General features: G+C 55.1%; 4 protein-coding genes across 11 annotated transcripts; 2 read left to right on the top strand and 2 right to left on the bottom strand.

The window, feature by feature from the left end:
* COPS6 (COP9 constitutive photomorphogenic homolog subunit 6 (Arabidopsis)) lies at positions 1,208-4,051 on the top strand (the record flags this gene model as incomplete). Its single annotated transcript, NM_001105299.1, is given in 10 exon segments — positions 1,208-1,310; positions 1,523-1,648; positions 1,859-1,990; positions 2,607-2,695; positions 2,793-2,855; positions 3,165-3,212; positions 3,289-3,403; positions 3,492-3,584; positions 3,682-3,782; positions 3,890-4,051. Coding segments are annotated over 10 exon segments (972 nt in total). The 3' UTR covers positions 4,031-4,051.
* On the bottom strand, positions 4,396-12,553 carry MCM7 (minichromosome maintenance complex component 7). 3 transcript variants are annotated; one of them, XM_021086193.1, is made up of 15 exons: positions 11,897-12,553; positions 10,652-10,731; positions 10,187-10,351; positions 9,775-9,899; positions 9,520-9,700; positions 9,088-9,225; positions 8,646-8,795; positions 8,331-8,445; positions 8,111-8,242; positions 7,852-7,935; positions 7,195-7,588; positions 6,763-6,846; positions 5,824-5,992; positions 4,957-5,066; positions 4,396-4,766 (listed from the first exon to the last, which is right to left on the bottom strand). In XM_021086193.1, the coding sequence occupies exons 1-15, from the start codon at positions 11,925-11,927 to the stop codon at positions 4,565-4,567; spliced, it is 2,160 nt and encodes a 719-aa protein (XP_020941852.1). In that variant the 5' UTR covers positions 11,928-12,553; the 3' UTR covers positions 4,396-4,564. The 3 variants fall into 3 exon arrangements, with proteins under 3 accessions (XP_020941852.1, XP_020941853.1, XP_020941854.1); XM_021086194.1 differs by lacking the exon at positions 11,897-12,553 and adding an exon at positions 11,026-11,385; XM_021086195.1 differs by lacking the exon at positions 11,897-12,553 and adding an exon at positions 11,014-11,385.
* On the top strand, positions 12,207-16,207 carry AP4M1 (adaptor related protein complex 4 mu 1 subunit). 2 transcript variants are annotated; one of them, XM_021086202.1, is made up of 15 exons: positions 12,207-12,402; positions 12,502-12,590; positions 12,996-13,102; positions 13,182-13,278; positions 13,411-13,521; positions 13,610-13,690; positions 13,898-13,960; positions 14,060-14,126; positions 14,231-14,284; positions 14,411-14,517; positions 14,619-14,713; positions 15,017-15,061; positions 15,282-15,332; positions 15,488-15,599; positions 15,770-16,207. In XM_021086202.1, exons 1-15 carry the CDS (start codon positions 12,345-12,347, stop codon positions 15,989-15,991), a joined length of 1,359 nt encoding a protein of 452 aa, XP_020941861.1. In that variant the 5' UTR covers positions 12,207-12,344; the 3' UTR covers positions 15,992-16,207. The 2 variants fall into 2 exon arrangements, with proteins under 2 accessions (XP_020941861.1, XP_020941860.1); XM_021086201.1 differs by having other exon boundaries at positions 12,267-12,402; positions 13,182-13,521.
* TAF6 (TATA-box binding protein associated factor 6) lies at positions 16,181-25,488 on the bottom strand. 5 transcript variants are annotated; one of them, XM_021086197.1, is made up of 15 exons: positions 25,196-25,488; positions 20,867-21,086; positions 20,678-20,764; positions 20,400-20,553; positions 20,175-20,231; positions 19,970-20,089; positions 19,591-19,736; positions 19,414-19,491; positions 19,190-19,291; positions 18,901-19,083; positions 18,564-18,638; positions 18,312-18,437; positions 17,513-17,686; positions 16,853-17,050; positions 16,181-16,719 (listed from the first exon to the last, which is right to left on the bottom strand). In XM_021086197.1, exons 2-15 carry the CDS (start codon positions 21,020-21,022, stop codon positions 16,339-16,341), a joined length of 2,037 nt encoding a protein of 678 aa, XP_020941856.1. In that variant the 5' UTR covers positions 21,023-21,086; positions 25,196-25,488; the 3' UTR covers positions 16,181-16,338. The 5 variants fall into 5 exon arrangements, with proteins under 5 accessions (XP_020941856.1, XP_020941859.1, XP_020941858.1 ...); XM_021086200.1 differs by having other exon boundaries at positions 16,205-16,719; positions 25,397-25,449; XM_021086199.1 differs by having other exon boundaries at positions 16,205-16,719; positions 25,365-25,380.

The raw sequence follows: 25,494 nt of genomic DNA on the forward strand, positions 1-25,494 counted from the left end.
AGGCTCCGCAGGTAAAGGTACAGGTCTCTACCTGCTTTTTAGGAGCTAACACTTGGGTGTGTTACAGACACACCTAAAGAACCAGCCAAATTGTAGGGGCGACAAGACAGGGTAAAGGCAGTGTACACAACTTGCTCGGGTGTAGGGGTGGGGAGAGGGCTGGAGTGGGCTAGGTTTGCCGGAGGTGGTTTTTTGTTTTTTCTTTTTAGGGCCGCACCCTTGGCATATGGAAGTTCCCAAGCAAGGGGTCGAATCCGAGCTGCAGCTGCTGGCCTATGCCACAGCCAATGTCAGATCTGAGCCCAATCCGTGACCTCTGTTGCAGCTTGTGGCAACGTTGTATCCTTAACCCACTGAGCAAGTCCAGGTATCGAACCCACATCCTCATTGATACTAGTTGGGTTCTTAACCTGCTGACCACAACGGGAACTCCCAGAAGTGAGTTTTGAAAGACTAACGGAGACGGAGGGTAGAGGGAAGTTGGGAGGGGTTAGAAAATGCCAGGGATGTTCTCAGTGCTGTAGGTAATGAGGTGGAAGGAGGAAAGAAAGGATGTGTAGACCAAGGCACTCAGGACCAGGCTCCACTGGCAAACCATTCATTCACTCAAAAATCATTTATGGAGTTCCCCTGTGGCTCAGCGGGATTTGAACTTTTGTGGCTCTGATTACAGCTGTGGCGTGAGTTCCGTCCCTGGTGCGAGTACTCCTGCATGCTGTGAATGCGGCCCGAAAAAGAAATCATTTAGGTGCCCATATGTCAGGTAGTTTTGATCACGTGTTACAGTGATAAAGGCGACAGAACGCCCTTCGGTGGGGATGAGTGAGACGTGTGCAAGGAACAGACACGAGAGCCAATGTGGCTGAAGCACGGCGATCAAAGGGCAGAAAAGCAGAGGCCAGGGCTGGCTGGCGGGCAGGGGTCTGATCTTACAGGGTCTTGCAGGTGGTTAGGAGTGTGGCTTTTACTCTGAGGGCAACAACATGAAGTTTCATTCATGCTGCAGCAGCCTTACAAAGTAGGCAGTCTAATCCCAGTATACTTTAGGACGATCAGGGTGCGGTTAAGTAAGTTGTTCAAGGTCAGAGGCAGGCGAGAGGGCTACTAAGACCTGCCGGCTCTCCCCGACCCAGGGCTGCCTGCGCGGGTCTGGGCAGGCGCGCGCCACGGCCGCACTGAGCATGCGCTGCTGCCTACGGAAGCCGGCAGGGAGGGGGCGGGGCCGACACTGGCGGGCGCGGGGGAAATGGCGGCGGCGGCTGCGGCGAACGGGACCGGAGGGAGCAGCGGGATGGAGGTGGATGCAGCAGGTAACCGACCGGGAGGGAGCGGCTTCTGGAGACGCCCTTGGGGCGCGTCAAGGCCTTCCTGGACTCCCGGGGAAGTCGGGAGGGCGGGTCAGCGGCGCGTTCCCTGGGATAACTTGCGGGAGGGATGTATGGCCCGGCTCTGCTGGCTTCCCCTCCCATCTCCCGGGGGGAACGTGGGACCCGGACTCTCACCCTCTCTTCCAACTGCTTAGTCGTCCCCAGCGTGATGGCCTCCGGAGTGACTGGCAGTGTTTCAGTCGCCCTTCACCCCCTCGTCATTCTCAACATCTCAGACCATTGGATTCGCATGCGCTCCCAGGAGGGGCGGCCTATGCAGGGTGAGTGTTCGGCGTAATTCTCTGGCCTTCTTTTCCTGGTCATCTCCCCCAAACGGTGGTCCTTCCCTTTCCTTTGCTGAAGCCAATTCTTCCGCCGCAAACCACCCGTTTCCCTAGTACTGGGTTCACTTGACCTCAGACCCTCAGGCTATACTGATTTAACTAAGTTTCAGGATTCTTTACCCTCACCTCTTGTGTCCTCTCCTCCAGTGATTGGGGCTCTGATCGGGAAGCAGGAGGGCCGAAATATCGAGGTGATGAACTCCTTTGAGCTGCTGTCCCACACCGTGGAAGAGAAGATTATCATTGACAAGGAATATTATTACACCAAGGAGGAGCAGTGTGAGAGGGGAATAGAGGTGGGGGAGAGGAGTGGGAGTTAAAAAAAGAAAGAAAATCAGAATAGGGAAGGTGGAGAGGGTTGGGGGGAAAAAAATAAACAGGAGATGAGCAGAATGGAGGCCAAGTGACGAGAAGGTAGCTGTAGAGATCTTTAAAAAAGAACATATTTGGGAGTTCCCGTCGTGGCTCAGTGGTTAACGAATCCGACTAGGAACCATGAGGTTGCGGGTTCGATCCCTGGCCTTGTTCAATGGGTTAAGGATCCAGTGTTGCCATGAACAGTGGTGTAGGTCGCAGGTGCAGCTCGGATCCTGCATTGCTGTGGCTGTGGTGTAGGCCGACGGACACAGCTCCAATTGGACCCCTAGCCTGGGAACCTCCATGTGCTGCGGGAGCGGCCCTAGAAATGGAAAAAAGACCAAAAAAAAAAAAAAAAAAGAACATATTTGGTTACTTCCCACAAAGTAAGGAGAAGATAGAAGAGATGACTTACTCTAAACTGAGCCGGGATGGGATGGGGAGAAGCTGGTTAAAATCCACCAGGAGCTTCAAATTAAAGAAGCGATATTTAAAAAAAAAAAAAAAATACTCTGTGCTCTGGCCCTTTCCTCCTCAGTTAAACAGGTGTTCAAGGAGCTGGAGTTTCTGGGTTGGTATACCACAGGGGGACCGCCTGACCCCTCTGATATCCACGTCCATAAGCAGGTATACACACTTCCGTTTGCACGTTGGGGCGGAGGACAGAGGATGAGCGGGAGAAAAATGGGCCCTGGCACTCAGGTGCATCTGCCCCCTCTTCCAGGTGTGCGAGATAATTGAGAGCCCTTTGTTTCTTAAGTTGAACCCTATGACTAAGCACACAGATGTGAGTAATACTGAGCCCGTGGCTACTTTGTCCTGCTTGTCCATTGCTATGCCTACCCAGATTTTAATTCTCATCCTGTTTTTTACTGTATCGCCTCTGTTGAATTGACTCTCCCTTCTCTTTACCAGCTGAGACTTTGGGTGTCATTTAACCTCTAAACTGCATTTCCCCCATGTACTAAAATGGGATAATTCCTACTTGTAACTTGGGGACATAGAAAAACGGAATGCGAAAGGGCCAAGCCTGGTTTGGGGCCCTTCAGGTACGTGTGCTGTTACTAAGAGCTCTTCGCCCATCTCCTCTTTACAGCTTCCGGTCAGCGTCTTTGAGTCTGTTATAGATATCATCAATGGAGAGGTAATGCCATACCCTTCAACTCTCAGACCCTGCTCCCGGTGTTTCCTGCTTTTGACTCTCTCTCTGTGCCCTGTAGGCCACGATGCTTTTTGCTGAGCTGACCTATACCCTGGCCACAGAGGAGGCTGAACGCATTGGTGTAGATCATGTGGCCCGAATGACAGCAACAGGCAGCGGAGAGAACTCCACTGGTAATGCAGGCTGGAGGGGTTTCCTTCGCAGCGGGGGGTGGGACGTGTTGGCCCCATGCCTTCTCAGCCTTGGCCTGACCCTGTGTAGTGGCGGAACACCTGATTGCGCAGCACAGCGCCATCAAGATGCTGCACAGCCGCGTCAAGCTCATCTTGGAGTATGTCAAGGCCTCTGAAGCAGGTAGGACAGGTGTCCCCCTGACACTTGAACCACTTTTTCTCTCCTTCCTGGGGAAGCAACAGTATCACATTAATGCAGCCCTTTGCTGTGCCTTTAGGAGAGGTCCCCTTTAACCATGAGATCCTGCGGGAGGCTTATGCTCTGTGTCACTGCCTCCCAGTGCTCAGCACTGATAAGTTCAAGACAGACTTTTATGATGTGAGTATAAAGCCCAGGATCAGGAGGGTGGGGCTCATGCCACCATTTCTGCATGCAGGACATTGGAGCCAGAGCCCCTGGGAAACTGGTTCTTTGTTTCCTTGCAGCAATGCAATGACGTGGGACTCATGGCCTACCTAGGCACCATCACCAAAACGTGCAATACCATGAACCAGTTCGTGAACAAGTTCAACGTCCTCTATGACCGACAAGGCATCGGCAGGCGGATGCGGGGGCTCTTCTTCTGACAAGAGGGTACTTGAAGGGGTGATGCACCAGGGTCGGACAACTGTCAAGGGGAGGGGTGCTCTACTCCCTTTAGAGAAACCAGTCACTAATAAAGGGGAGCAGCCCCTCAGCACCCCTTCTGGTGGCTCTGTCCTCTCTGTTAGGTACCACACAGGTCTCTCATCTTGGATCTTGAGGCCTTGACCCTGCGGGCACCGTATTGCCAAGGGGTGGCTTCTCTCTTACTGCAGCCTTGTGTGCTCCCTACAGTGTGATACATGCCTGAACCCTAGGAGGCAGAGGTACTAGTGGCCATACCTTTTTTTGAGACTAAGTGGCTGGGTAAGACAACTATGAGTAAGGTGAATCTTGAAAACTTGCAAAATTCTGTTTTAACAGAAGGCAGCAAATCTACACACTTTATTAGCAAAAGGAATGAATACAAGTGCAGCTGGGCCTCTCCCCACCCCCCAGGGCATCATTAGGCCTTTAAAGGAAGGGGGGTTAGCACGGTAAGCCCAGTAGACAGACCCCAGTGTCTCAAGAGGTCGGAATCAGACAAAAGTGATCCGGGTCCGGGCGGTATTGACCTGCCAGACGTTTAGCTCCTCATACTCATCTAGGGCTGCCTGGAACTGAGCAGGTGTGAAGCCCCGAGATATGCAGCGCTGCTCTGCCTCAGAAAATCGGACACTTCGGCCCTCTGAAACCAACTCACGGACAGTGGCAAATATCACATCTGCCGGTCTCTGAGTCCTGGAGGAAACAAGCATGGGTGTGTAAGGCCAGGGTGTAACCAGAACAGCCAGTATCTGAACAGCGGTGGTCAGTGTTAGGGGTCTAAAGACCTGAGACCAGCATCACAGATATGGGATGCAGAAGTCACAGGATAACTGTTCTACTCAAGGTCAAGGCAACTCCGGACATCCTGCACTAAGCCACTCACCTAGCTGTCTGGCCCTTGTCACCCAGAAGCGAGTCCTTGGACATCTCCATCAGCCTTATGGCTTCGTTCACGTCTTCCTTCTCCACAGTGTCCACCATCCGCAGACGCGCCTAAGGGGAAGGTAGGGAGAGATGGGAACGGAGGAGGTGATGGAACAAAGTCAGGGACACCCCCCCCCGACTCCAGTTTTAAGATTGGCAACCCACATGTTCCCGCTCATAAATGCGTAGAGGCTCTGCCCCTCCCGCCAAACATCCGCAGTGTGGGGCCGGCACTGTCAGACCGAGACAAGTGCAATGCCCAGGGCAGCGTCCAGCAATTGCCCAAGTCTCCGCCTCTCAACACTGGCCAGTCCCGGTGTTCAGCTGTCCTGTGAGGGAGACCAGACCCTTCGGAACTCCACTGGGCTCCCCACCATGACAGATGGAGCTTGGGAGCTCAGCCAAGAAGGCGATGGGCAGAGGTTGCGCCCCTGGGGCTCGGGAAGTGCTAGCTCAGCAGTAGGTTAGGTTATCACACTACCTGCACGAACAGCACTTTGGAGCCCCCAGGACTAAGGTCCAAGGTGAGGGTGGGTTTCTAGCACAGGATCTAGGACACAGGGAGTGAAGTGAACCCCACCCGCCTCCTCGGTGAGGTCTGAGAAGCAGGGAGAAGGCCTTTCCCTCCAGGACGCTGTGCGTGCCCTGCTGGAGCAGCAAGTACCCACAGTGCGGTAGCACGGAGAGGACCACTATCTGCACTGTCAGCACTTTAGCCCCGGCAGGGCCTGGGAGGGAGGGAGGAGGCAGCGAGGGTGCGTTAAGGCAGGCTGCCCAGTAAGAGCCCAAACAGACCATCCTCCAGTGCAAGAGAGACGGCACTCACCAGCGCCGTGGACAGTCGCAGGATAGCCAGCAGGGTCCGGGCGGAAGTGTACGTGGCATCCTTACTAGCCCAGGCCTCTCGCCGCATCTCCACGTATGCGGCGGTGATGTAGTCAGCCAGGGACTCGGGCACGGTGGGCTGCTTCTCCCGGCACATGGCTATGTAACGCCTGTGGGAAAGGAGAGATGGCAGGGTGTGTTTTTTCCGTATTAAGTTTTACCTTTAAGAAAACTCTTGGGGGTAGATGTACTTATAAGTAGGAAAAACAAATTAATGTTGCTTGCTTAAAAATCACTCGTTTCTCCAAGTGTCACATTTCAAATTACTCCCAACTTAAAATTAGGCCCTGCCCCTCCTGCCAAACATCCGCAGTGTGGGGCTGGCACTGTCAGCCAGAGACAAAAGTCAGGAAGGGCCCAAAGGAAAATGGTTTTTGCGTAAGACAAATCCACCTGTCTTAAGAGATGGTGAAGTCCTCTCCTTTAGCCATGTCACATGTTAACTTCAGGAAAATAGATAAAATACCTAGAGCTCTTGGGCAGACTCTGTGGAGAAAACAGTGCTATCAAGTATCCCAAGTTCCCACAGTGGTGCAGCAGGTGAAATGATCTGTTGTGTCTGTGGAGACACAGGTCTGATTCCCAGCCCCTTGCGGTGTGTTGCCACAGCTGTGGCTTGGGATTTGGTCTCAAGCACTTCCATATACTATGGGTGTGGCTCCCAAAAGAAAAATATCCATGCAGCAGGATCCAGCTTTGCCTAAAATCTGAACCCCTCTCAGCCCTGAGACAGGTAGGTGATGCAAGTGGTAGGAAAGGCAAGCTCTATGCGATGGTCTCCTGTGGCCAAGCAGGGGAACCCCAGGACAGAGAGAGATGCACACACTGCCACACACACAGCGAGTGGGGAACGACACCAGTCCTCACCCAGCTCTCCTACCTCATAAGCTTCATATCCAAAGGTTCAAACTGGGCAGGGGGCTGCCGGCTGTGCTGGTGCACGTAGGTGATGTGCTGGGCCAACCTGGAAGAGGGGAGGCAAGTATGAACACTTTTTTCGGTGATCCGCACTGTACCCCAAGCCTACATCTTACTCTCTCAGCTCTGTGTGTCACAGCCCAGCAGAGACAAACTTTCTCAGAAAATGATCATCTGCATTTCAACCCTGACCCACCCTGAGAACTGGACCAGCCCCTTCTGCAAGAGGGAAATGCTCCAGTTTCCATGGGCTGACGAGGAGGTTTCCAATCCCCCGCCCCCAGAGGGTGTAACTGAGGGGTGGCTCCTTGGCTGTTGTGCTGCGAATATTCCCCCGCCCCCAGAGGGTGTAACTGAGGGGTGGCTCCTTGGCTGTTGTGCTGCGAATATTCACCTCAAGTCATTGTCTCGGTCAGGCCGGTCCTGGATTAGCCAGAGGAGGTCAAATCGGGAGAGCAGAGCCGCAGGAAGCTGTATGTTCTGCTCCAGGCTCCGGCGAGGGTTGTAGCGTCCGTAGGCAGGGTTGGCAGCAGCCAGGATAGAGCAGCGGGCATTAAGTGTTGTGAGAATGCCTGCCTTGGCAATGGAGATGGTTTGCTGCTCCATGACCTCGTGGATGGCTGTGCGGTCAGCTTCCGCCATCTTGTCAAACTCATCAATGCAGCAGACGCCCTGGTCGGCCAGCACGAGGGCGCCACCCTCCAAGGTCAGCTCTCCACTCACGGAGTCTCTCAGCACGGCGGCCGTGAGCCCCACTCCCGAGGAACCTCGGCCTGTTGTGTACTGGCCTGAACAAAAGGGGCAGGAAGAGAGGAAGTTAGCAGCTGTGTTTAAGAAGAGGGCAAAGGAAAGAAGGAAGGGGGCCAGTGAGGCGAGGCCTGCCCGACCGCTCCGCTGACCCAGCCAGGCCTGCCCGAGGCAGCTGCAGATCCGCGACGTGGTGGCGCTGATCACATCTCCACCCCCCAACCCCTCCCAGAAGAGCACAAACACGGAACGAGGTGGTCCTACTCCTGTCCTCGGGCTTGCCTCCCAGGGTCTGAGAACTCACTGCGGGGGGCCAGGCGATCAATGTAAGACAGGAGCTGAGACTTGGCCACTCCAGGATCCCCCATCAGACAGATGTTGATGTTGCCTGGAGGAAGGAGGCCCCCGAGTGACTTTTCTTTCAATCCAAGTTGTCCGAAAACAACACTTTCAAGGTCTGCCCCCCATGCCCCCCGTGCCCGTGAAGCCGAGGCAGGCTTATTCTATGGCCTGTGGACGCTGGAAGGTCCTTACCCTTCTTCCTCCCAAATGCCTCCACTCACCCCTGATCTTCATGCCTCGAGGAGACTGGTCCACCCCTCCCACCAGCAGGAGCAGCAGTGCCTTCTTCACGTCTTCATGGCCGTATATTTCCGGGGCAATGGAGGCTGCCAGCTTTTCATAGAAATCCTCCTCTGTGGGAAAAAGAAGACTAAGTATTTTCTGGGAGAAAAAAACTGCTAGGGAGAAATTTGGATCCCAGTCTTTCCCCTGACCCCTCACCTGCGATTTGTCTCAGTTCTTCCCTGCTCAACTCTCCAGCCCCAGACTCATCATCCTCACTCTTACTCATCTTCACAATCCGATGGGCTTCCAGGTAAGTTTCTGAGAGTAAACCCTTGAGCAGGAAAACACCAGGGTATGAATGAAGCGCCTTTAACTTGCCCTTCCATGTGAGTCCCTGAGGAGTTCCTGACAGAACCCTCTGTTCTGCTTTGTTTGGTATTCTGTTGCTTGCTGTCACTCTTCTCTGTGGGGCTGTTAAAGAGTGAGGAGATGAGAAAAAAGGAACCACCACCTCATTTTCAACTTTCTCACCTGGACCACCTGTCGGAACCCGGTGCGCAGGATCGGCAAGAAGATACCGGTGACACTGACATGATCCCCAGGCTGGGCGATCCTCGTGTTCTCTCCTTCCACCAGCACTGTGATGCTGCGAGGGATGTTTCCCACGGGCACTTGGTCACTCTGGGGAAGAAGGGTCCATGAGGCCTGCCTTTCTCTCCTTATACACACTATGGCCACTTCTTGGTCTGCTTAGCCTCAAGCAAGCTGACAAGAGGAAAACTAGGCTTTTTTTTAAAACTCTTCCCAACTCAGAAAGTTCCAGTTAAACCCCGTCCTGCTCTCACTGACTTCTCTGCCTCGACTCTCCCCTTTTGTTCTACTTTCTTTCTTATGCTTCTGAACGACTACAAGAATCAAACGGACTCCCAAGCTCCCCCTTCCCTGAGCCCCAGACCACATCCCCCAAACTCACATGTTCTTGCATCTTCATCTCCTGGAATTTGATGAATTTGGAGCCACGTGTCTGAAGATACAGTCGCCCTCCTGAGCGGTTGGTCTGGCACTCCTGGCTTGGGCACATGATCAGAGGCATGAAAGTGGGAGACTGGATCTAGGATACAAAAAACAAAGCACCAGAGGAAATGAGAAAAAAAAGGGCTCCTTAGAGTTAGTCACCTAAATGACGTTTCTTCTCTGTGATAGAAAACATGGGATTGCTGAGTACACCAAGAACACAGAATGGATGGAAAGGCCATCCCATGCTGGAAAAAGAATGAAAACACACAGGTGTGTTTTACAATTAACAGACCAGTAATGACAACATATAATCATCACAAAACAAATTAATTCATACAAAAACCGCTGACAAAAGTAAACACATTCCCATTCTTTGCTCTATACATACCGGCTGGTAGGTCTCTGCCCCACACTGGTCACAAGTGTAAGTGGCCACCACCATTCTGGGTTTGACTTCAGAAACGCGAGTGACAATTCCACGCACAGTTACCAATTTCCCCACAGAGTCAGCCCGTACTTCACGGATCACACGAGGTTTGCTACTGCTCGGGCCTTGAAAATACAGCTCGCTAAAGGGGGAAGAAAGTGATGAGCAAGGTGCTGGGGATCAAACCCCCACATACTTCCCCCTGAGCCCACTCACAATCTGCGCATCAGTTCAGGAGGGTACTGGTTTTGGGGACTCCGGGCTGCCCCTGGGTCCCGGCTGCGCTGCTCCATCATCAGCCGGTGCTCAATGTAAACATCCAGGACATCTTTATTTACCACCTGAAAGGATAGGAAAATAAGAAAACTAAGTGGTAAGATAGGGAAAGGAGACAGCATAAAAGGCTCCAGGCAGCAATCACCACCCTTTTTGCCAGCTCAGAAAATACCTGAGTTCTCTTGTGGCACAATGGGTTAAGGATTCAGCGTTGCTGCTGCTGTGGCTCAGGTTGGATGCCTGGCATGGGAACTTCCACATGCTGTGTCAGGGCCTAACAACAGCAATAGAAGAAAATACCCGAGTAGCTTCTCAACAGAAACCTAAGTTTCTTGCCCTGCATTTTCCTCACCTCCCTCTCCTTGTACTGAGGCAGCAGCTCTTGCACAGCATCAGCGAAGAGCCTGGCATAGCGCTTGGTGTTCTCACAAATGGAGTCCACCAACTCAGGATCATCCTCAGTGACGTCGTCTAGGTCTATGTACATTGCCACTTGCTCCCGATGAGCCAATCGAACCTGGGGGTGGGGGGAGACGGCAACAGAGCCAAGTTCACAGGCAAGAACCCATCACTGTGGCTCAACACACAAGTTACCAAGCCTCCAAAGGACAGAAAGAGCACTGTGAGACAGAAAAAATACTCACCTCTCAGTTAACTCCTAAAAATACCTTAATTATTGTGAATATAGTACTGTTAACAGGTATGATGCTAAACTTGTCACTTAAAGAGAAAAACAGCCTTGCTAAAACAAGTCAGGCCACTTCTTAGTAGCTCCTTAAGCCACCATCCCATTTCTTCTACCTAACCTTAGACTTACCAACTGGTTCCCATACTTGAACTGCTTCTTGCCAAGTTCGTCATCTTGGTAAAACTCCTGTAGAAACTTCTTCACTTTTTCTACAAGGAAAGTGTAAAATCGTGACGATCAATCTTTCTTCAGATACCTTACTCCAAACTCCTCTGATTCACTTTCACTTAAAATGAGATCTCTGAACTAATTAGATAAATGAAGATTTATTTAAACAAACCTACAAACTCCTTTTCCAAGTCCGTTTTTATCTGGGGGAGCAGAGGGACCCCTGGCAGTTGCGAATATTACCCAACACCCACCCCCCAAGGGAATTCCACTCTCAGCCTTAGTTAGAAATCTCGGAACCCTTTTCCAAGGGCCTCCCACACCTGGCAACACACCCAGATCTCAAGACTCTCAGCTTTTCTTCCGCGCGAACGCTTCCCCTTTTCTTTCTGTCTCCTAAATCGCCGCTCTCACCGGGACCTCCGCCACCAGGCCCGTCCTCCGCCCCACCCCCTCTCCCGCCACTGCTTCCGCTCTTAGTAAACAAAGAAGCACATGGGCCCAGATGATGCCGCCGCCTCACAGCCCGGGATTCCTCCGCTCAGGGCGGGAGACCGTCCAGCGATTGGCCAGCTCCTCGAGGGCCACTCCGTCCCACCCCACCACTTCTTCCCTCGGTCTTCCTCTAAACTCCCCCATCCCAGGCACGCCCCCATCCTCAGTAGTTCTCTCCGCGGCCACCGCGCGGAAGGACACTGTTTACACACGACACCCTCCAGCGGTGTCGCGCAACTTCCGCTCGCCTTCACTTCCGCTTGGAGGTTAGCCTGACGCGACCAATCCCGGCGCGCAGCGGCTCAGGCCTGCCCGCCCCCGGGGCTTCGGCGCGTCGCGGGAGGACGCGGCTACTCTTGAGTGCCTAAGACCGTGGAAGGAAGCGGGCCCGCGGGTGCCAGACCCTGAACCTTACGGCCCCTGGAAGCCTTGGTCTAAGGCGCGACCGTTCCTTCTGGAGCCTCCAGCCGGGGTGTCCGCCCCCCACCCCACGATACCCACTCCTTTCCCGGACCCGGTTACCAGCTCTTCCCCGACCCTGGCGCCTCGTACGCCTCCCAGTTACCGTAGGCCTCAGCCCCGACGCTTCCCGACCCTACCGTTGACCTTGCGCTCCGGGCCAGGCCCCTCAGGAACCCAACCCACCACCAACAGGTGTTGGTCAGGAACCTTTCCGCGCAGGACGCCCCTCCCACGCTTGCAGACCCTCACCTTTCTCGAGAGCGTAGTCCTTAAGTGCCATTGCTGCCCAGGGCTGCGCGGCAGCAGTTGGCGGGCTCAGACCTCTCACTGCCTGGGCAGCAAAAACCGTCTGCGCCGTGGTCCGCAGCCGACCAACCGAAATTGGCGCGAAACGTCGCCCCCCATGTGACCAGCGCCGCTGTGTGCGGGCCAATCAGAGAGGAGGTCCTCCGCCCCGCCCACTCGCCACAGGCCCCAGCGTCAACCAATCACCGGGAGAACCTGGGGTGACTGACGGGGAAATGGCGCGGGTACTGAGAGGGAAAGGCTGAGCGAGGCGGGGCAGGCGCCAGGTTTCCCGCGGTCGGAGGAGAAGCCCTCTTAAAGGGCCAGCCCATTCCCGTCCTTTTGTTCCGGGGCCGCAGGGCGGGGCAGGCCCAACTTTTCGCTGCCTCCTGGTCTACCCTCCAGAACGGCCATGATTTCCCAGTTCTTCATTCTGTCCTCCAAGGGGGACCCGCTCATCTACAAGGACTGTATCCTTGGCTTGCGGGGCGGGGTTGGGGCTGGGTGGGACTGGTGCCTCCGAGCTAGCCAGTGTCGCTGGCTCCTTAGCTGTTCTTCTATCCCGTCAGTCCGCGGAGACAGCGGCGGCCGGGATGTGGCAGAGCTCTTCTACCGGAAGCTGACGGGACTGCCCGGAGACGAGTCTCCTGTTGTCATGGTAACCACTGGCGGGGGTGGGGGGTGGTGGTGGAAGGGATGCGCTCAGCGCTCCGAGGCGGCGGGGGCTGGGGTGGGGAGGGCAGTGCGGGGATCTTCCCAGGGCTCTTTCCCTGAGAGCTTCTACTTGGGAAGTGCAGTAGTCCAAATGTTAATGGCAGTTTATTGAGCAGCAACCGTGTTCCAGGCACAGTTCCTTACACATCTCTGTCCTCAGCTACTCAGTTAGTTGGTACTGTTATTAATACCATTTACACAATAGGAAGCTGGGCTCTAGGGAGGTTTCATATGTGGCCCCAAATCACGTTGCTAGTAAGTAGGGGAATCCGGATACTAGCCTGTCTCACAGGCCAGGAATCATTACAACTCTCGTTTCCTAATGCTTTTCCCCCTGCCTCTACCTCAGCACCACGATGACCGTCATTTTATTCACATCAGACACAACGGCCTCTATTTGGTGGCCACGACTTCAGAGAACATTTCTCCCTTCAGCCTCCTAGAGCTGCTCTCCCGGTGAGGAGGACAGGGCTGGGCACATGGGCGTGGGGGTGGGAGAGGAGGCCGATATGCACACTCCATTGTGTTTCTGCAGGCTAGCCACTCTCCTGGGAGATTACTGTGGCTCCCTGGGCGAGGGGACCATCTCCCGCAACGTGGCTCTGGTCTACGAACTCCTGGATGAAGTGCTGGTGAGGTCTGAGAACGTCCTTCCCTGTCCCCTATTCTCTGAAGATACATCCCGTGGTTGGGAGACCAAGTCCACTCATTTTCACCCCTTCGCCCCACTGACCACCCAAAAAATGTCCTTCCTCTGCCCGCAGGACTATGGCTACGTACAGACCACATCCATGGAGATGCTGAGGAACTTCATCCAGACGGAGGCCGTGGTCAGCAAGCCCTTCAGCCTCTTTGACCTCAGCAGTGTTGGCTTGGTCAGTCAAGGGACAGAGGAGGCCAGCATGGATGAGGGTTGGTGGGGAGTGTCGGACCTGAGGATTGATTGCTTTGGGTGCTTTCCAGTTTGGGGCCGAGACACAACAGAGCAAAGTGGCCCCCAGCAGTGCAGCCAGCCGCCCTGTCCTGTCCAGCCGCTCTGACCAGGTAAGGGTGGGGTTGACGGGTGCAGATCAGAGTCCCGGAGCCCAGCTTGTCTTTCCATCTCCTCTAGACATAGGTGATCTCGTCCCTTCCCTTTCCTGTGTCCCCATCCCAGAGCTCCAGCCTCTAGTGACCTGTCCTTTTTTGCCTGTCTGTGTTAGAATAATAGCCAGTCAATCGCCACCCACCAAATCCCCCTCTCTTCCTCAGAGCCAAAAGAACGAAGTGTTCTTGGACGTGGTCGAGAGACTGTCCGTACTGATAGCCTCTAACGTAAGTGTGGGCCCCCAGCCTTGCTGCTGAGGACAGGTGACGTTTGGGAGACATGTCGGGGAGGTCCCTTCTGCACATGAACCTTCCTGGCGCTTTCAGGGCTCGCTGCTGAAGGTGGACGTGCAGGGAGAGATCCGACTCAAGAGCTTTCTGCCCAGCGGCTCCGGTGAGCAGCCTGCAGGCTAGACCAGGGTGGCGTTTGGGATTGGCTCCTTGGTGATGTGCGTGGTGTTCTTTGGCGGCTTTTTCTGATGTTCTTTTCTCTGACAGAGATGCGCATTGGCTTGACGGAAGAGTTTTGTGTGGGGAAGTCAGAACTGAGAGGTGAGGGTCTTTCCAAGGCAGTGGTCACTGCCACAGGTTTCATGGAGGCAAGTTAAGAGTCAGATCCCCTCCCTGCCCTTTTCCCTCAAAATATGGGTTAGGAGAGGAGTCTTTCTCTTTTTCCAGGTTATGGGCCAGGAATTCGGGTGGATGAGGTCTCATTTCACAGCTCAGTGCATCTGGATGAGTTTGAATCTCATCGAATCCTCCGCCTGCAGCCCCCTCAGGGTGAGGTCAGGATCGGGCCAGCCTAGCATGTTCCATCTCCCGAGGGGAAGGGAGGCAGTTCGAGTGGGAGGAGACCAAACTCGTCTCCGTTGCTCTCTGCTCTCAGCTGACGGTGATGCGCTACCAGCTCTCAGATGACCTCCCCTCCCCGCTCCCATTCCGGCTCTTTCCCTCTGTGCAGTGGGACCGAGGCTCTGGCAGGTGAGACCATTTCTCTTCTTTAGAACTTCCCTGGGGGCCCCAGTTAATATAATTGCACACATGTGTTTTATACACACATCTCAAGACTGATTACATAGGAGGGTGGTAGTCACAGGCTCCAAGTTGCAGAAGGCATACCCCCCCACAAGTGGCATGTCGTAGCTCACAGAGTTGGGTGGATTTCAGCCCTTCTCTCCTTCTTGGGGCACAGCTGACACAGCCACACCTGGCGGCCCTGCATGGGGGATGGTGCGATGCCAGCAGGCTAGGGCCTGAGTAACAGTATTGTTCCCTCTTACCCAGGCTCCAGGTTTATCTGAAGTTACGTTGTGACCTGCCCCCAAAGAGGTACGAGTCGGGGTAGCCAAGCCTGGTTTATCTCCATAAGCCAAGATACCTGCCATTTCCACCTTCAGGTGCAGGCACCAGCCTCAGAATCCAGTCTGGCGGCTCTAGAGTTTGGCAGGGGGTTGGGGTGGCACTTGTGCGGAACTCCAGTTGTGACATTAACGAAGTCAGACACGTCACTGCCTTCCCTGGGCTGACTCTGCCCCTTTCTCCCTTGCAGCCAGGCTCTCAACGTCAGGCTGCACCTTCCGCTGCCGCGAGGGGTGGTCAGGTGAGCGTGTGGGCACCATGAACCCTCACAGAGTGGCTTTACCTGCTTCGCTGGACAACAGGATGGCACTGGGGGAGGAGAGTGGGCTGGCACTGGCCTGCCCCACCCCAGGAGACCAGGGGCTGGTCTTAGCGCCTTTCCTCTCCGGCCTCCAGCCTCTCTCAGGAGCTGAGCAGCCCAGAGCAGAAGGCAGAACTGAGGGAGGGAGCCCTTCGCTGGGACCTGCCCCGGGTGCAGGGAGGCTCGCAGCTCTCAGGCCTCTTCCAGGTATCAGCCGCTGGTTTTCGGAGGCCCTCTCCTTCCACTTCCATTTCCAGCCCCTGGCGCTTGCCTCTGAGTGCGGTGGGTCAGCGTGATTGGCTTCCTGGCCCCTCGGCTCCCCCGCCCTCCTTCCTCTCTGGGCCTTCAGCACCCTCCCCTACCTCTGCCCCTCACAGATGGATGTCCCGGGCATTCCTGGGCCTCCCGGCCCAGGGCCCTCCGGCGCGGCTCCTCTGGGGCTGGGCCCTGCCAGCCTCTCCTTCGAACTTCCCCGGCACACGTGCTCCGGCCTCCAGGTTCGCTTCCTCAGGCTGCCGTTCAGACCCTGCGGCAACGCCAACCCCCACAAGTGGGTGCGACACCTAAGCCACAGTGATGCCTACGTCATTCGGATCTGAGGCTCCCGAATAAGGACTCAGGCGGCAAGAGCGGGTCTGTGTAGCAGAAGGACGATGTTTTCTCCTCCAGTGTCCTGGCCTCTTGCTGTGGGTGTGGCTCGAAGAGTCCTGTGTCCTAGAGACTAAGGGAGCTCGGTGGGTTCAACCCTCCTGTGGGATCTGCCCTGGGAAGGACTGGGGGACCACACCTTAAAAATGAAACTTTTATTCTGAGGAGCTGGCTGTACAGTATCTAAAGAGAAGGTCACGCGGAGGAAGCTACGCCTTCCTTCCATCTAGCGTGCGCGAGCCTGTGTGTGTATGAGTGTGAGTCCGGGGCAGAGAAGGTGGGCAGGCCTGTGACAGCATCAAGGCGCAGGCTGAGGGGAGCCAGATCCGGGGGGCTGGGAGCCATTAGCCTTTGGAGTCCCCGGGGCGGGAGGGGGGCTCTCCCCCGCTTCGGGCTTCCCCCCACAGAGGGCGCTGCCCCCAAGCGGGGAGGGGGCGGAGGGCAGGGAAGGGGCTGGAGAAGGATGGGAGGTGGCGCCTCCCTTGCCCTCCCCTGTGGGGGGAAGAGAGACCACAATGTACTTCTGGACACTGCCGGGACCAGAGGGGGCAGTGCTGGGGGGCGCGGCCGTGGCGGTGGAAACCAGCTTGACGATGGGCTGCACGCTCGGGACGGTGGTGGTGACGGGCGAGGTTGTGGTAGAGCCTGAGCCGGGGGCCGAGGTGCTGAGGGACAGGACCTGGGCGGGAAGACAGGCAGTGCGTGTTCCCTCCCCACACCCCAGGCCTGGGAGATACTCCCCTCGCTCCAACCAAACAATCAGTGACACGGCGACACTGCCCACGGTCTCTGCTTCCCCATGCTCCGCTTACCTGCTGGGTGGATGAGGCGCTGGAGGACGATGACATTACAATAAACTTGGTTGGGGGAGGGGAAGGCTGAGGTGGGGCAGCAGCTCGTGCAGACACCAGTGTCTGGACAGGCAGTGCGATGGAGCCAGGGACCTTCAGCAAGCCAGGGGTCCGAGGGCCAGGCTGGGGGGCCTGTGAGAGGGTCAGCGTGGGCCGGGGCTATAACAAGAAGAAGCAGGAAGAGAATGTTGCCAAGAGTTCCCACTGTGGTGCCATACATTAAGACTCCAACTGCGTTGGCTCAGGTCCCCAGTTTGGTCCCCGGCCCAGCACAATGGGTTAAGGATCGGGCGTTGCTGCAGCTGTTGGCGTAGGTCACAGCTGCCACTGAGATTCCAGCCCTGCCTGGGAACTTCCATAAGAAAATGTCTCCATCTATGAAAAACATTCACCAGCTACAGAAAGAAGGGCTCCTTTTGCTCCTCAGTGGGTCTCACTGGGGTTCGGCCATTGTCAGCAAGGGGGCCTAGACTCCCCCAAGACTGCTGGCTCGGGGGCCCTGTGTCTTGTGCTAGTGAGCGTGTGCTTGTGTGTCTGTGCCAGGACGAGAACCACCCTGGGTTCTCCACTTCGCCTCACCCTCGTCTCCCCCTGCTCACCCCCGCCCCACACCGCACCGACCTGGGTGATGGTCAGGGTGGTCCTGTTGACCTGCTGAGCCTGCAGAGCAGCCTGGGCCCGGGCCTTGACCACATGGGAGCAGAGGAGGGGCCCGAGGGACCCAAATTCTGCCCGATAGGCATCTTGGTTGTCAGGTGGCGGGCGCAGCTTTGCCAGAACCGGGGCACAGTGTTTCTGCAGAAAGAAGGCAAAAAACAGCCAGGTAGAGGGAGGGCTGGGACTCAGAACCTTGACGGGGAAGGGGCGGCAAAGGAGGCCACCCACTGTTTCAGTGTGTTCCTGCTGGAGGCCAGTTGGCACTGGGGTATCAGTGTGTGTAGAGAACACGGGCGCCAGCTGGTGTGAGAGAAGAACATGCTGACTACACTGGTATCATCTAGGGCCCAGCTGGTCCACTGGGCGTAGGCCTTGTGCAGAATAGGCTAGGGCGACACAGAAGCATCAGGGGCCATGCAGTTTCCAAGTCACAGGCTGAGTCTTAAGACCTTATTTCTCTGCCTTTTTTTTTTTTTTTTTCTTTTTCTTTTCACAGCTGCACCTGCAGCATATGGAAGTTCCTGGGCCAGGGGCTGAATCGGAGGAGACCTCGTATTTCTTTCTTGACTCCTCAGTGCCTCAGTCTTTCCATGTGTAAAACGATATGGGACTCGGAGGTGTGCTCTGAATGTATGAGGGAAGACTGGCAAAGGGAACAGAAGATGCTATATATACCCTTGCTAAACCCTGTTGTGTGTGTGGCGGGGGCGGAGGGGAGATTTGTGGGAAGAAGTGGGGGAGGGCAGGGGCGGGGCTTTGTCACCAGGAGGAGGCTCTGCACGTGGTCAGCCCCGATGCGGTCAATATTGCTCAGCACCGGGCCATCCAGGACCCCGCGGATCCGCTCCCCCTCCTGCTGTAGCCTTGGCAGAATTAGAGTCTTAATCACCTGTTGGAAAGAAAGGGGAGAAGCCAGGGCCCTGGGGTCACCACAGGGTTTCCTGGGTCCGGGGGTGGTGGCCCGCTATGACCTCCCAATCCCTCCCCTCCCCCAGTGCTCCCCCCAGCGTCTAACATCGTGTCCCAGCTCTGCCAGGCCTGCGATGGAGCCGTAGCGCGTTGTCCACGGGGTCTTCTCATCCACCCAGCTCTGTAAGGGGCCAGAAAATAAACCCAAATAAAGGGGCATGAAAAGCTAACTGGTAAGGACCCCAGTCTGTCATAAACACGCTTTCTTTGTAAATCATTAAGACACGACAGATGTGGCTCAGGTCCCAGTTCCTATCCCCCTGCCCGCTGCCCCTGGTTTTCCATGTTGTTTACCGCAGCCGCACGGGTTTGGGTGAAGCTCTCGTCGTTCTGGTGACGACCCCCGGCAGTGACGTGAGAGGGCCCCTGCACCTCCAGCTCACCTTGGTAAAGGTCTTGGTGATTCGAGACTGGATGTTGTTCGTGGTTGTGCTGAAGTGCTTGCAGATCTGGGCCACCAGGCGGGCGGCAAAGTCCCGGAGCGCCCAGTGATTGTCCACGTCTGGCCGCAGGCACAGCTGTCTGCTCACGATGCAGGTCATCACAGCTGGGATCAACTCGTGCACCTAGGGGAGAAGCCTGGAGTCAGCCGGTGCTGACAAGTGGTCCCCTGTTGGTGGCGGCAGGGTCCCCAAGGACGGGGATGGCGGCAGGGCAGGCAGGTCCACTCACATATTTCTCTAGATACAGAGTGGGGTTGTCCATCAGCGCCTTCACCATGCGCATCAGGTAAATGAGCAGGGCCAGGTTGTTCTGCACGACATTCACGCGCACCTGGGGGGCGGGGCAGGGAGAAGGGATCGGGGATGGGACCCCTCACACGAGCTGCCTCTTCCACCGCCTCCCCCCTGAACCCCGGCGTAGGTCCTGCGTCCCCCTCCCCCGCGTCCTCTCACCCCTTCCGAGATGAAGGTGCTGAAGCGTGGGAGCATCTGGTAGAGCCCGGGGTCCGTGGCGATGCTCTGCAGAGCCTCCTGTGGTGGGGCGGGGCGGGGGGGGGCAAGTGAGGAGGTGTCTGTTGTCTCGGGGCCTCTAGTGGGGTGGGGGGGGAGCCCAGGGCTGTGGGGCCTCACCGCTCTCTTGGCCTCACACGACCCTACACAGGCTTCTGTGATCTCTTTGTAGTACAGCTGCTGCTCCACAGACAGCTCGTGGATGCTTCGAGGCTTCAGGCGCAGAGGGGCCCCCTCCAGCAGGGGCGGCGCCTTCTTCTCTTTCCCTGTGTGAATCAAGTTTGGAAAAGAAAGCTCTAGAGGAGGCCGCAGCACCGCACCGTACAAACCCTGACCCAACCCTCCCTGCCCCAGGGAGACCCAGTCTCCTTTAGGCTTCCTGATCCTTCTTGGGGCTCCTGGCCTGAGGTCCTGCCCCTTGCCCTGACCTCACCCGCTTCACAAATGAGCATCTGGCTTTGGGGCAAGAGCAGGAGAGGCCTGGCCCAGCAGGACTGACCTTTGCCGTCAGCTGGAGTGGCCCCCTGACCTTTGCCTTTCAAGGGGCCGTCTTCCTCCTGGCCCGGCTTGGCTGACTTCAGGGGCTCTGTGGCCTCAGCCTTCTGCTGCTCTTTGGGAGCTGGCGGGAAAGCAATCAGGGCAGCAGACGTGAAGGGAGGAGGAGGGGGAATGGGGGCAGGGTGGGCACTGGGCATGGAGGTTACCTGGAGGGGGGTTCTCTGGTATAGCCGGCTGGCAGCCTTCGATGCTCAACCAATGAGCTGCAAGGAGGGAAGGCATCGAGGTGACCGGGTGTGGACGTCAGGAAGTGACTCCACCCTGACTCTCTCACAGTGAGGGCTCCTTCACTCCTGCGGTTCCTCGAACCCAGAAGCATCGCTCCTCCTTTCCCTCCTGCTAGGCCCCGGCCTCCCCTCCCCAGCTCCAACCTTTGAGGCAGACGTCCAGGGGCACCCTGGGCAGAGGCGTGTTGATGATGTCACTCAGATCAACCTCTTTCTCCTCGTAGAAGTAGAGCTCCCGGCCACCGCCAGAGGCAAAGCGGAAAGGGATGAACTCCTGAGCGTGGAAGCCATACAGTGGCTACAACAGGAGGGAGAGAAACACTGGGATGAGAAAGGAGCCTGTGCAGGCGTGGCGGAAGCAGGTACAGTATCCAGGAGGTCTCGGCACCCTGCCCCCTCTTAGTCCTGTGCGTCCCCATCACCTCCACGTTCTTTAGCTTCAGTGCATAGTCAATGTCACTGGTGGTGAGCTTCTGCCGCTTCCCCATGTGCATGAACTTCAAGGCATCCTGGGAATGGGAGGACAGACGTCAACCCGAGACCCTGGGGAAGAAGGTGGCCTGGGCAGCACCCTCCCTACAACGCGGGGCTGGGCAGCGGGGCCAGGGTACCTGTGCAATCTCCTTGATGCGGTAGCTGACCTCATCTGTCAGCAGCTGGCAGGTCTCCTCCTGAATCTGAGCGATGCCCATGGACTCGGCCACCACCTTCATGGACTCCGAGGGCAGCACGGTGTTGCTCAGCTTCAGCTTCTTCTCCTCGGCCATTCTGGAGCCCCTCTTCCCCTCCCCTGAAGGATGAGGCTCCAGGGAGGAGAGATGGAGACCCTGGCTGGGGGGGTGGGGTGAGGAGGAAGCGTGAGCACGACACCCAAAGAAGAGGAGCTGTGTGGTCAGGAGAGGCCACAACAAAGGGAGGACAGTGGAGATGTTGGGAGGAAGAGGCTGTGGGGTGTCCTGTCCATCCCTATGGGAGTCAGTCGCGGCTCAACAGGAGGAGGGAGCACTCGGATGCAATCCGACAGTTTCCTGAGCTCTGATTCTAAGCCAGGTACCATACAAGTGAGATCTAGTAGGAGGAGGATCTCAGCTCTCAGTTTCCTTTTTTTTTGGCTGCACCTGAGGCATATGGAAGTTCCTGGGCCAGGGATCGAACCCGAGCCATGGCAGCAACCTGAGCAGCTGTGGTGGGATTCTTAACCTACTGTGCCATGGCAGGAACTCCAGCTCTCAGTTTAAACCCCAGCCCTAGCGCTTCCTAGCTATGTTACCTGGGCAAGTACTTAAACTTTCCCCGCTTTGGGTTCCTTCTCTGTAAAATGTGGAAAGTGTCTTTTTTCCCCTAAGGTTGTTAATGTGCCTGCCTTCATCTTTCTTGCCCTTTCTTGCATCATTATTCATGCTTGACAAAGATACAGTATTGGTTCAGTACAACCCTCCCTCTGAGCCTATATGCCTATACAATTGAATGTGATGAGAAAATGCAGTCATTTCTCCCACCTTAAAAAAAACGAAACGGTGGTCCTTCCATATGGTGGAATATTATCCCTTTTTAAAAAGGAAGGAGGGAGTTCCCCTCGTGGTTCAGTGATAGCGAGCCTGACTAGTATCCATGAGGACACGGGTTTGATCCCTGGCCCCACCCAGCGGGTTAAGGATCTGGCATTGCTGTGGCTGTGATATAGGCTGGCAGCTACAGCTGCAAAGTGAACCTCTAGCCTGGGAACTTCCATATGCTGCAGGTAAGGACCTAAAAATAAGTAAATAAATAAAAAGGAAGGAAATTCCTACACACACTGCAACACGAATAAAACTTGAGAACATCAGGCTCAGTGAGATAAGCCAGTCACAGCAGGATAACTACTATGTGATTCCAATTACATGAGGCTCATAGAGTCGTCAAATTCAGAGATAGAAAGCAGAGGGGTGGCTGTCAGAAGCTGGGGAGGGGAGGAGGGGCAGTTACTGTTTAACAGGAACAGAGTTTCTCTTTTACAACATGAAAGGAGTCCTGGAGATGGATGGTGGGGAGGGTTGCACAACGATGTGAATGTACTTAATGCCACAGAACTTAAAAGTGATTCACTCAAAAATGGTTAAGAGGGGAGTTCCCGACGTGAAGCAGTGGGCTAAGGAGACTGCAGCTGCTTGGGTTGCTGCAGAGGCATGGATTCGATCCCTGGCCTGGCACAGTGGGTTAAAGGGCCCGGTGTTGCTGCAGCTGTGGCACAGGTCACAGCTGTGGCTCAGATTCAATCCCTGCCCAGAGAACTTCCATGTACCGTGGGCGTGGCCATAAAAAGAAAAAAAAAGAAAGATGGTAAGTTTTATATGTATTTCACAATTAAAAATTAAGGAAAAAACTTTTTATTCCACTTTTCTGCTAGTGATACTCTGGTTTTCTTTGGTTCCTTGCAACAAAACTCCCTGAAAGACTGTCTTATCTCTCTTTCTAATTCCTCTCCTTTTCTCTTGAACCTACTCCAAGCAGGATTTTGACTCCTCTAGGTCCTTGAAAGCACTCATCAGGTCACCGTGGGAGTTCCCTGGTGGCGTAGTGGTTAAGGATATAGTATTGTCACTAGAACTTTCACATGCTGAGGCCACAGCCAAAAGAAAAGTCGCAGAGACTCCACACTGTCAAATCCAAAGTCCTCTCAAATTTCCCCATCTTATTCTACCTCTTAGTGGCACAGAGCATAGTTGCCTGCTCCCTTCTGAAAACACTGTCTTTACACCACTGCCACCCCACCTTCTCTTGGTTCTTCCTCCTACCTCATGGGCCACTCTCTCTCCCTTTCCTTTACTGGTTCTTCCTCTTCTTATCTGCTTGACGTTGGAGTCTGCTGGGCTCAGTCCTTGTATAGTTATGAGCTATACTTATTACCTTGGTGACCTCAACCACTCATAGCTTTCAGTATCATAGGCTGAGGATAGTAAAAAAAATTCTTTTGGCCTCACCCGCAGCATGTGGGAGTTCCCAGGGCAGGGACTGAACCCACACCATAGTAGTGACCCCAGCCACAGCAGTGACAACGTGGGACCTTAACCTGCTAAGCCATAAGAGAACTCAAAGAAGACAGCATATTTATATTCCCAGCCCAGAGTTTTCTTCCTAACTCCGGACTTCTATATCAAACTGTCTCCTTAAGGAGCTCCTGTTGTGGCTCAGCAGGTTAGGAACCCAACTAGTATCCATGAGGGTGTGGGATTGATCCCTGGCCCTGCTTAGGGGTTAAGGATCTGGCATTGCCATGAGCTGTGGTGTAGGTCACAGATGCGGCTTGGATCCCAAGCTGCTGTGGCACAGGCCGGCAGCTGTGGCTCTGAATGGACCTCTAGCCTGGGAACTTCCACATGCCGCAAGTGCAGCCCTAAAAACAAAACAAAACAACCACACACAAAAAAACCTACTAAAAACCTCTTCTAAAAATGAACTCCTGATCTCCCCATCTCCATCTCTTCCAGCCTCAGCTTTCCTCATCTTCACAGCAATGCCATTGGTCCAGGTGCTCATTCTTTATGTGAGTCCTCATATCAAATCCATCAGGTGATCCAGCCTGATCTCTCCATTCCCACTGCATGGCCAGGTCACTCTCATCTGTTTCCCAGGGAACTTCACTAGCCTCCTGACAAGGTCTTCTTCCATTCTTACTCCCTCTATCTATGCCCAACATAGCAGCCAGAGTGATTCTGTAAAAATATAAGTCAGATTGGGTCATTTCTCTGCTCAAAACCCTATAATGGCTCCCAATGTGCCAGAGTAAATCCCAAATCCTCGTTACCATCTACAAGGTCCTTGGTGATCTGCTCTCCCCCCATCACATCTCTGACCTCCTTTCCTTCCTTTCACACTGATCCAGCCCCACTGTCCTCCTTGCTGTGATGGCCTTTGCTCTGTTCCCTCTGCTTGGAATGCTCTTCCCCAGATGTCCCTGGCTGCTGATTTCTATCACCCTATTCACTACTGCACCCCACCTCCACTCTGCTTTAAAAAAATTCCCATGGAATTTAATATCTGCTAGTACACATTGTATTACTTCTTATGACTACATCTCCCTTTTCCTCACCGTGTCCACAGAGATGTTCGGTGTTATGTTCACTGATGTATTCTGAGACCCTAGAATGGAGCCTGAGACACACTAGATACTCAGTAATAAACATTTGTTGAATAAATGAATGAGTTGTAATACTTAAACATGTACGTGCTCAATAAATACTCGGTACCACTATTATCGAATCAACAAGACATAGGTCCAAGCTCGGAATCTACTTTTGTGGCCAAAAGGAAAGTGGCTCGCTTGAAGTTGGCATTAGGAAAGCTAATGTCAAAAGTGTTTAGGACTCACTGTGGGGTGTAGGTGGGGGGCGGGTGTGGGCCTACTGGAGGGGGCGGGAAGATGAAGGTGAAAGACAATTTAGTTCTCAAACTATCCCAAGTCTCCTCCCCCCTTTTACAAGCCTTATCTGCAGGGAACACACTTATTCAACACATACTCTGTGTCTGGAGCCGGGTATATAGGAGGCGATGGTGTCCCAGTTCCCTGGCGAACTCCCATTAATCCTGCAATACCCTGCGGTACCCTCTGCCAGTAAAGGCTCACAAAACACGCTACGGCCTTAAGAAACCTCAGGCCAGTGGAGTCGGCAGGAAGGCTTCACTGAGGGTTAACTTGACCTAGATCCATGTGGCAGTCTCCCCAACAGGGAAGCGGTTCGAAGGTCCCCGGGCAACGGGGACAGCGCGAAAGAAGGCGTAGAGAGCCCCCCTCATCCCCCCAACATCCCTCCAGTGCACACACACAGAGTCCCAAAGCGCAAGGACACACAACCAACCGTCCTCCTGCAGTCCCCACTCGGGCCCTTCAAAGGGCCTAATCCCGGGTACCACTCAGACCCGCCCCCGCCAGCCGAGCTCCCCGCGCAGGAAAAGCCTCTCACCGCCGCCAAAGCGCCGCTCACCCGGCGCTCGGCGCCATGTTGGCCCCGCCCCCTCCGGGCGCAGGTCCTGGCAGCGACCGAGAACAGATTACGGCCCCTTCCCCAAGCCGGAATAAGCCCTCTGGGCTCACGGCCTGAAACAATATAAAAATGGTGTCTCTGTGCCTACGTGTAAGGAGCACACCCTCTTGATGTAATTACTTCAGTTTATTCCTTCACTATCCGGCGGCCAGGACCTTCGGGAGGCGCCACAAAACCTAGGCGGGGAAGCCCGGAGCGCAACGAGGCCCCGCCCGCTA

This window comes from Sus scrofa, chromosome 3 (genome assembly GCF_000003025.6).
Source record: "Sus scrofa isolate TJ Tabasco breed Duroc chromosome 3, Sscrofa11.1, whole genome shotgun sequence".
Lineage (NCBI taxonomy): Eukaryota > Metazoa > Chordata > Mammalia > Artiodactyla > Suidae > Sus > Sus scrofa.

Coding starts and splice junctions, on each gene's coding strand:
- MCM7 (XM_021086193.1), bottom strand. CDS start 11,927: ATGGCACTTAAGGACTACGCTCTCGAGAAAG. Junction 10,732..11,896: donor GGACTACGCTCTCGAGAAAG/GTGAGGGTCTGC, acceptor CTTTCCTTGTAG/AAAAAGTGAAGAAGTTTCTA. Junction 7,936..8,110: donor TCGAGGCATGAAGATCAGGG/GTGAGTGGAGGC, acceptor TCCTTCCTCCAG/GCAACATCAACATCTGTCTG.
- AP4M1 (XM_021086201.1), top strand. CDS start 12,345: ATGATTTCCCAGTTCTTCATTCTGTCCTCCAAGGGGGACCCGCTCATC. Junction 14,518..14,618: donor TGCAGCCCCCTCAGGGTGAG/GTCAGGATCGGG, acceptor CTCTGCTCTCAG/CTGACGGTGATGCGCTACCA. Junction 15,333..15,487: donor CTGCCGCGAGGGGTGGTCAG/GTGAGCGTGTGG, acceptor TCCGGCCTCCAG/CCTCTCTCAGGAGCTGAGCA.
- TAF6 (XM_021086196.1), bottom strand. Junction 18,639..18,900: donor TCACCAAGACCTTTACCAAG/GTGAGCTGGAGG, acceptor GGCCCCTTACAG/AGCTGGGTGGATGAGAAGAC. Junction 16,720..16,852: donor GCGCCTCATCCACCCAGCAG/GTAAGCGGAGCA, acceptor CTTCCCGCCCAG/GTCCTGTCCCTCAGCACCTC.